The sequence below is a fragment of the Fragaria vesca genome, linkage group LG3 (assembly GCF_000184155.1).
Source record: "Fragaria vesca subsp. vesca linkage group LG3, FraVesHawaii_1.0, whole genome shotgun sequence".
Taxonomy (NCBI): Eukaryota; Viridiplantae; Streptophyta; class Magnoliopsida; order Rosales; family Rosaceae; genus Fragaria; species Fragaria vesca.
In genome coordinates, this window is record NC_020493.1 from 12,927,227 (window position 1) to 12,937,286 (window position 10,060).

Sequence of the window (10,060 nt, forward strand, 5' to 3'; positions counted from 1 at the left end):
CCAATCAGTCCCAAATCTTTCCAAATTATTGGTCACCCAACACCAAAACAACCCATCAACCACCATTTTTAAACCGTCATGATTATGGGTGCTCATGCGTGAGTTTATCACCCCTCATCTTAGTTGGTATCAGTTCTTGGGTACGTTTTTCGGTCCTCTCTCGGCAGCCTCAGCTTAATCATGGCTTTGGTTTAGTTGGTGGATTGTATGGTGTTGTTTTGAGAAAGTTTTTCCTCTTGGTTGTGGGTTTCCATATGATTTGTGCGTTAAGATTTGGTAGATATCAGGTAGTCGGGCAACAACGCTCCGATTTAGCACTCCACACTTACTCACAACTGTTGGCGGCGATGGTGATGACGATGACGATGACGATGACGATGACAATGTTATCGTGCATGGGTGGTGTGTGTGGTAGATTTGTTAGTATAGTTGTATTTATGCTTTCAGATGTAGGGCGGCGATGACAATGCTAGCGTGCATGAGTGGTGTGTGTGGTAGATTTGTTAGTATAGTTGTATTTATGTTTTCAGATGTAGGGTTTTCGGTCCATAGTTTAGTGAGTTGGTGGTTTCTTTTCACTCTTTCTATTTTGATCGAGTCGGAGACTCATGTTCTTCATTATTAGTTTTTTCAGCCTTGCAATTGCAGGTTTGTAATTTGAGTTTGTCTCTTAATTACTAAAATATTAATTTCTCTCCAGAAAAAAAAAAAAAGACATCAAGAATCCTAATGACAATGTGAATAGCTAGACTTTGATGAGTTAGATGATCCAACACCACCCGAAACACTAGGAACATTTAATGCATGAGACATACCAAACAAACTAGTATCATTTTTTTTATAGGAATTGTAACCGTAATTGTTATGTTAAGTTTCCTCATTTCATCATATCTGCATATTGTACTATGTACACGAAGGAACTTAAATGACAAAATTAAATAATAGTCTGTCATTCATATTCAAACATAACATGTCAAAAAGTTGTAGTAACTAACATCGAAAATATGACAGAGATTAATCTAATATTTTATACCATCATAGATTCATCAACAAATAAGAAGAAGATAAAAAAGAGCATAACGAATAGAAACAGAAGCGATTACAAAAGCTAAGAATACGATGTGATCATGTTTCCCAAGTTGACTACAGAATACTACGATTCTCTAACATAAATGTTGCAACCATTAATTTAATTTATGAAAATGACTAGCGGAAAATGTTGAAAAGATGAAAAATATAATTTTCCAGAAAAGAATAAACCTAGGCGGCCCACGTTTTTGGACTTTTTGATCAATTACTCAATTAAGCTTATGTCATGAATATATATCCTATTTATAATATTGCGCAGTTAATCAGAAAAAATAAGAAATAAAATTCCATTTTGCAGGCGTAAAGGGTTGTTTCTAGAAATCATCGAAACCTGCCTTTCTCATTCGTCCATCAGTCGATCCTATCAAAGTGTCACTTGTGCATCCACATCCTTAACATAATCTATTAATATCACACACACACACTTAGTAATGATAACATTCGATTTCATAATCGTTTATTTTGATTCTTAATCCGTCGTGACTTACGAAAAACCGAAAACTCTAACTTTATGTCTTTATCGCTCAATCAATTAACATAGAATAAACAATGTTAAAAAAACAAAAAAAATATTTTGTTCGAGTTAAAAGGCTCATTCCTACGCTCATATTATAATTCATTAAAGAAAAACACACAAAAATAGATGTAATATTCTTGATGGTTTTTCATTCGGCTCAAACTTTACAAGATCAATTTATACCAATGAGACAACAAGTTCAACTGTTGTATCGTCCAAAAATCCCCTTAGCTGAGTGATTCACAAGATGAACAGATGAAATTAAGAATTTTCGGAAGAGATCATCGTGGATGGATGAGGCTAAACGAAGATTGACCAAGAGTCTAACTCCCCACTTATATTCGCCTGTCATGTCTACTGTTGTGACTGCCCGGTACACTTATCATGATCAAGTGACCGACGGTATTAAATGCGTCCACGTCATCCGCCAATGACAAAACAACGCGTCAAAAATCAGGTGTCAGAACCACCCAACTTTTCCTGAGGTCGGCTCCAGAGGATCCTCTACACGTGGCAACCCCTCACTCGAAGGCGGTTTGATATTATAAACCCCCTGGGACCCACCCCCGAGTTTTAGAAAGCTTTACCCTTTGCGATTTGTCAGAAGGAAAATTATAAGAAAGAGAAAAGAAATTTGGAGACGAAGTCGAAGAAGAAGAGGCAGAGGGGTAGGTGTTCATACAGCCTCGTCTTTTTGACTCCAAAAACAAATAAATAAATAAAAAGGAGAAGTCTTTGTCTTTGGTACAGTTCTGGCCGGCTAGTTAAACAAGGCTGTTTGGGTTCTTCTGAGCCCACTCTTGACTTGTGCTCCTCCTCCATTTCTTGGTTTTAAGGTATGCTCCCTGAATGCTTCCACTTCTTTTTTGCTGGGTTTCATTGATTTGAGGTTGGATTCTACTTGGGTTTTCTTTAATCTTGTCAAAGTTTGTAGCTTTATGAATAATTGAGTAGTTGGGGAGTTTAAAGTTTGGTTCTTTTGGATTGTTTTGTTTTGAGTTGAGTTGAATTTTGATGTTCCCTGTTTTTTGGGTAGAGGGTGTGTTTGTTATTTGGTTTTGGTGGTTGGGTTTGTAACAGATTTTTGTGTTTGTTATTTTTGTTTATAGAATTGAATTGAAAATTTGAAACGATGTTTGTGAGGGTTGTGGAATTGATTGTGTGTTTTGATTTTGTAGAAAGAGAGCTTTTTGAAGGCCGATTTCCATGTGCAGCGGTTCGAAGAGGAAGCCTTGTTCCACTGACTCGACCACCACTGACTCGACCATGGATCATGAGAAACAGGAAGGGTTCAGGTATAGCTTTTCGATTTTGCTGGAGTTAGCGGCGGCTGATGATCTTGATGGGTTCAGAAGTGCTGTGGAGGAAGATGGTCATGATGTGGATGAGGCGAGTTATTGGTATGGGAGGCGTGTTGGATCGAAGAAGATGGGGTTTGAGGAGAGAACACCGCTGATGATTGCTGCTATGTTTGGCAGCATGAATGTGTTAAATTATATCCTTCAGACGTGTCGAGTTGATGTGAATAGAGCGTGCGGTTCGGATAGGGCCACTGCTCTTCATTGTGCTGCTACTGGTGGCTCTGGTGCTTCGGCTGAGGTTGTCAAGGTCTTGCTTGCTGCTTCTGCGGATGCCAGTTGTATTGATGTTAATGGAAACCAAGCTGGGGACTTGATTGCACCTGCTTATAGTTCATCCTTCAACTCAAGGAAGAAAGCTTTGGAAGTCATGCTCAAGGGCGTATCCGGTTTAGATGAGGCTTTTGATTATTCTGAGCAGATGGCTAGAGAAGCAGAAGGTGAAGATCAGCAAGAGGTCACAACTCCTCGTGCCTCAAAGGATGGGACGGAGAGGAAAGAATATCCTGTTGATCTTTCTCTTCCAGACATCAAGAACGGAATTTACAGCACAGATGAATTTAGAATGTATACTTTCAAGGTCAAGCCTTGCTCTAGGGCTTACTCACATGATTGGACAGAGTGCCCATTCGTTCACCCAGGAGAAAATGCAAGGCGGCGTGATCCAAGGAAATATCATTATAGCTGCGTTCCTTGCCCAGAGTTCAGAAAGGGGACTTGCAGGCAAGGGGATGCTTGTGAATATGCACATGGTATTTTTGAATGCTGGCTTCACCCTGCCCAGTACCGAACTCGTCTTTGCAAGGATGAGACTGGATGCACACGAAGGGTCTGTTTCTTTGCTCACAAAACAGAAGAGCTTCGTCCCTTGTATGCTTCAACAGGTTCGGCTGTCCCTTCTCCCAGATCATTCTCTGCAGGTGCTTCTCTGGACATGGGATCATTGAGTCCACTTTCGCTCAACTCGCCATCTATCCTGATTCCTTCTGTTTCAACTCCACCTATGACTCCAACCGGTGCTTCTTCCCCTATAAATGGAAACATGTGGCAAAATCAACCAAATATTGCACCCCCCACCTTGCAGCTCCCAGGTAGCAGGTTGAAGTCTACTCTAAGTGCTAGGGATTTGGATCTAGACATGGAGTTCCTTAGCCTGGAAAATCACCGTCGCAGGCAGCGCTTGATAGAGGAGTTGTCCAGTCCCTCATCCAACTGGAACAATGGCTTATCTAGTCCTTCAGCTTTCTCTGCCTCCGGGAATCGAATGGGGGAATTGAATAGGATTGGTGGAGTGAGGCCTAGTAACCTGGAAGATGCGTTTGGATCAATGGATCCTACAATGTTGCCTCAGTTGCAGGGGCTATCACGGGATACCACAGCATCCCAGTTGCAATCCCCAACTGGTATCCAGATGCGCCAAAACATGAACATGCAACTTCGGTCAAGCTACTCAGGCAGCCCCTCTTCATCTCCTGTTAGGGGTTCTCCTTTGCATGGGTTTGATGCATCTGGTGCAGCTGCAGTTTTGAGTTCCAGGTCAGCTGCATTTGCAAAGCAGCGGAGCCAGAGCTTCATTGAGCGCAGTGCTGCAAACCACAATTTTGGGTTATCCTCACCCGCCGATTCTGGGTCTCCAAAACCTTCTAACCTCTCAAATTGGGGCTCTCCTAATGGAAAGCTGGACTGGGGTATCCAGGGGGAAGAACTGAATAAGTTGAGGAAATCTGCTTCTTTTGGATACCGAAACAATGGAAATAGCTTTCCAACTGTTGATGAGCCTGATGTATCTTGGGTAAACACCCTTGTCAAGGATGCACCACCACCTTCGAGACCTGGACCACTTGGTTTTGAAGAGCAGCAGCAGCAGCAGTGTCACCTGGAAAATGGAGATGCAGAGATACTCTCTGCTTGGGTCGAGCAGTTGTACTTGGAGCAGGAGCAGATGGTGGCTTAATCTAAATCCAAGTCCCACAGGATTGCTCATTGATTAACGTTTAACTATTATTTTTTTTGTCATTTGTTAAATTTTTATTCATCATATCTAGGTCGAAGAAACTGGAGAATGGGGGGGGGGGGGAGGGGCAATAACCCAACGGAGAAAAAAGATTAGTTGTGCTCTTACCATTTCTTTTTATTTTGTAATCTTCATTGAACTTTCTATATGAATCTCAACCAGAAAGATGCTTGAATTATGATAGCATTTCATCAACGAGAATCATCATTTTTAAATTTTATTTAGATAAGGTTGGTCTGTTACACAGATACTGATGCATTAATCATTGGTTAATGATGTTCATATCAATTAGGCCGACTGTATGTTCTCATGTTGATTCTATTGTACACTTTCCTACTTAATAAAGATGTCTTTCTCAGATATTCATGTCTTGAGGACTCCTGCTCATTTCAATATTTCACCATACTGGTTTGCCATTTAGATAGCTGTTGAACTTCGAAATTCTTGCCATTTTAATTGCTCACTTCAAAGTTCTCATCTGCAATTTCTATTTAGACCAATCAGACATAGATTTTGATACTTTTGCTTTTATTTCTCTATTGGCATTATATATCCCTGGAAGTGGTAACTATCATGGTGTTAATTTGTTTGTTGAGGACAAACCTTGCTCTAATTTCTTTCGTCTTAGTCTACTTTTGTGGTCGGGTGCAGTTGGGTCTTTGTCTTTCTTGGTAATTATTTGTTAGTGGTGTCAGACTAGAAAGAACGAGTAGTATGGCTTTAGTACCACCAGCCACTCGGTCAGTGATCCCTTGCTTCTAATAATTTTGATACGCCTCAGTTGTGTTGTACCCACTCAAAAGACATGTTTAGAGTATTGTTAATCGCTTTATGTGCGCTCTCCTGTGTATCTCATGCGCTTCTGCAGGAGTATATGTTATGAGATTTTCTACAGTCCTACGAATCAAACGAGTAGTCGAAAAATAGTGCATGCTCTAAAGGAAAAGGTTGTTATGTTGATCCAAAGGCTAAAAACAGGTGCGCGGGTATGATAGGTTTCCGGCTTTATAACCTTTATTAGTTGTCAAATCATCCTACTATAGAGGTTAAGAACCTAAATCTATACAGGTGATATCGGTTTTGTATGTAAAAGTATGAAATTTACAATCATATTTACCTTATAAAGAGGAGGAAAAAAATGTTAGAACCGAAAGAGTGGGAGTTTTATGACAGACCTACTAGTCTAATACCATGACTTTCAATCATGAACATGGTTTGATTAAGATATGCTAGCCAGAAAGGACCCCATTGTTTTGAACTTCGAACTTTGAACATGAAATCCTTTTGATGACAGAGTGCTAAAAGTCATGTAACACAAGTTTGAATTCGAATCCTTTTTGAGTTATGCTGCTTATTGGTACAGTAAAAGAAGTGATACAATAGTATGTTAGTTGCTTTAATTTATAGTAATACCAAATTTACAATGGTGGTAAATCTTACAGGTTTTGAATTTCTAGTAGGAAAATCCGCAAGTTGATCTACAAGCTCCTCTATCAGTTGGCCTAGAATTTGCGACTCAAAATCTGCAACTATTCCTGCAAAACCTTCATGATTATTCCAGATGCCTTTGTGTACGCTCCAATTTGATCCAACCAATTCAGCTTCAGTCAGACTACAAATTTCATCCAAAATCGCAAAGTACTCTTCAGTACGATACTCTTTCTTCATTGTTGCAAGACCTTTCCCTTCAATATTCTTTGTTTTTCTTGCATCACAAGTCAAACAGTCCTCTTTTCTTCTGGGAAATGAACTGGCCAAGACTGCACCTTCTTCTGGTGTACAAAATGTAAAGGTTAATCACTTAATCAGCATCCTATAATTTATATTTATAATTGAAATGAAATAACTACCACAAGCTGAATTGAGGGTACAAACCTGATGTAGGAGCTTCATTATCAACAAGTAACTGACCATAATCAAGGACAGAAACCGGGCTTAAATCTTCCGAGGTACAATCAGATTCTACATTGTTAAGCACATCACAGATGGTCTCTTTCTTGGGTTTATGAGAGGTTTTGCTTCTTTGCATTTCCCTCCCATTCAAATCTTTCAAAACCCTTGTGCTCTTTTCTTCTTGAACTTGCTGCTTTTCCTTCTGAAGCCCTCTTTCTTTTCTATTTTCCTTGTTTCTGCTCTTTCCTGCTTCCTTCTTCCTCAACTCTCCATGGCCCGTTTCACATTTCCTCCCTTTCGATCTCCTTTCTTTTCTTTCACTCCCATTCTCGAAGCTAAGAACAAGGAATTCCTCACTTTCAATAAATGTTGGCATCTCTCTTAACGACTTGACTCGTCGGCGCTCATGTGCTTGAATTGGATCATGGTCTCCCGAAAGCCGGTCCACAGAATTCAGAGACCGGCTACGGGATATCGAATTTGAAATCGAGAGCAGGGTGGCAGCTGGAACTGACTCCAGCCCCATTAGCCTTGCCACTAAGCTTGGTGTGGCAGAAGACTCTGTTTCCTCTGCTTTCTCTTTCGACTTGAAATGCCGATCATGTCGAGATTTATCAACAGAATTGGATTCTTCTGGGATATGATCAGAAGGGTATGTAGGCAAGCTACCATAGCAGAGAATTCTGCGCAAAATACCAGCAATGCATCCATTAGTAGCACCTTTTGAATTGGTTAGATCAAAAGTGGTGGTGGTGGTGGTGATGGTGGATGATGAACACGAAGAAAAAGAAGAAAAAGGAGAGGATTCAGAAGAAGATAGCAACTTCATGTCGAAGGTGAACCGATAACTAACAAAGGGTTTTGTTATGTGGGAAGATAGACAATGAACAATTTTGAGCTGTTGGGTTAGTGGAGGGTTGCTGCAACTTTGAAGCCGGAAAAAAGTGAAAAGAAATAGTGGAAGGGACAAGAAAAAAGCAATGGCAGAGAAGAAAAGAGAGAGATTCAAATTTGTTTTGTAGTAGCAAAGTGCAAATTAGAGTGGGGAAGACAGAGTTGGAAGAAAAGTGGCGGGATCTGGATTTGAAATGGGGGCAACAAAGTAGATGATGTTGGTTTGTTCAGCGATATGTTTCCACGCGCGTTGTAAAGTCAATTTGTGGGATTTGGGACTCGAATTATTGGAGGGTTGTTGGGTTGGACTACCACCTTAATTCTTTTGTTTTTTACTATGGCAAACTCCTAATGTGCTTCACACTAGTGTTTGTGTTTCTATTTTGGTGCTTCCCAAAACTTCTCTATGCTCACTTGGATCCATAATCTGGAATCAGGTCGGCAGTCCCCGAGCACTAGTAAGTAGAATTTGAGTTGTAAAAACGCAAGACGAGATTCTGTAAATCAATGAGCGAGAAATATTATCCAAATAATCTTATTCTGTAAATCATTGGTTTTGAAAGACTTTAATCTTCATAACTTTTAACATTTCGTCATCCTAATATATTTTTCATTAAACATGAGAAATGATTATTCTTTCATTCTCTAATTAACTTCTAATTTGCAAACCGAACAATATTAGAAGACTAGTTAGTAGCTAATGATTGGTCAATACTGCAAGCTTGAAACACATATGATGATTTAGATTCTATTATTTGTGGAAGACCTAATGAACAAATAACAAATGAATAGTGGAGTTGTGGTCCAATTTACAAGTTATCAAAACTCAGTATTTGGGTTGGGAAAATGAGGATGATGTGGGATTGTGGGGTTTTGAGCAAGAAGCCTTGCTGATGAAATTATTTTTGGGGATTTGCAGCAGGAGATGCTCATATCATTTTTCTGTACGTGCTTGTTTTCAAACTCAATCCCCGTCTCAGAGAAAACATGTACAGCAAGCAGTGTTGGATCGGACCGGATGCTATTTCAGTCCTCAACCGGACCGGGCATTTGCTGTGATGTCAACTTCTTCCATCTTTTGTCCTAATTCCATCACAATCACTCAGCAAAGCTTGGCATCATGTTGCTTGTAGCTAGCCATTTCAAACTTGGGATGGCCGATGCTCATTCTTTGTTTCTGGCTATTTCTGCTTCCATTGTGATGTAAGACATATAGGGTTTGTTACATTTTGCACAGTTTCAAATATTGCGGGATCTAATGGCATTGATGTATTATGTATAGACCATCTACACACCAAGGACAGTTTTTAATAAGGATGTATATATGCATGTATAGACCAAATAACCACGTTATAAATGTTATCTTTAACACAAGCTATACATGAAACTTTTGAGCAGACGAGTTGTAATGCCCTGCATATCATCAACATGATCGTGAGTAATGAAAGAACTATGATTTCATCCATTAAAAGGGAAGGGTCAGAATGAAGTTCCATTTTTAGTTATCAATGAATTTATGCACTTGGTTAGCAAATGTCTCCAATTTACAATTAAAAAAGCAACTGTACTACTGTAGTATGAGTGAATGAGATGTTGGTAGAAACTAAGAACAAACAACTAAAACAAGCAATTCGATGAACAAAGTTGCACAAAACAGTATTTATTAATAACTGTAAATAACTAAAATAAAATTAAAACCAAATAATGATCATTAAGTGAGATAGATAGATAGAGAAATTGAGTACTCACAGTAACAAGAGCAGATGAACAATTCAGGTCAAGCTAGAGTTCAGGTTTTAAGAATAGATGAGGGCTTAATTAATTTCCTTTCTGACATGTATATATTTATATACCACTTACAGTCTACAGTATCCTACTACAACTCCACCTCATAAGCCATAACAAATTAAAAAATGGGGTTAAACATAAGATTAGCATTGTAAGAGCATCTCCACCTGAAAGGCCAATTTTTGTTTACTAAATTTAAATTGACAAAATCTTGTTTACTAAACGACTTATCCTCAGGCAGTGTTAAAATTAAAGGGTGCGGCTATTTCCACCCCACTAAATGCTCAGTTCACCCCACGTCTAATTTTTTACCTTTAAAATTCCAATTCTGCCATTAAAATTTTGTGAAAATCTAGTTTTTATTTTCTTTCTTTTAACTTACAATTACAAAAATGATAATATTTCATCAATATAATTGACGCATACCTCCATTCTTCTCAAACCACATCCTATATTCTCCTCGATCTCTTTCTTGAGTTTTTCTTTACGATTATGAATATTATATAT

The 10,060-nt window shown here is 39.0% G+C and overlaps 1 protein-coding gene across 1 annotated transcript; it reads left to right on the plus strand.

Annotated features, from left to right (window-relative positions):
• The first annotated feature begins 2,402 nt into the window (after window positions 1-2,402).
• LOC101305444 (zinc finger CCCH domain-containing protein 66-like) lies at window positions 2,403-5,016 on the plus strand. The gene is made up of 2 exons (XM_004294242.1): window positions 2,403-2,442; window positions 2,785-5,016. Exon 2 carries the CDS (start codon window positions 2,813-2,815, stop codon window positions 4,916-4,918), a length of 2,106 nt encoding a protein of 701 aa, XP_004294290.1. The 5' UTR covers window positions 2,403-2,442; window positions 2,785-2,812; the 3' UTR covers window positions 4,919-5,016.
• Window positions 5,017-10,060: the final 5,044 nt, after the last annotated feature.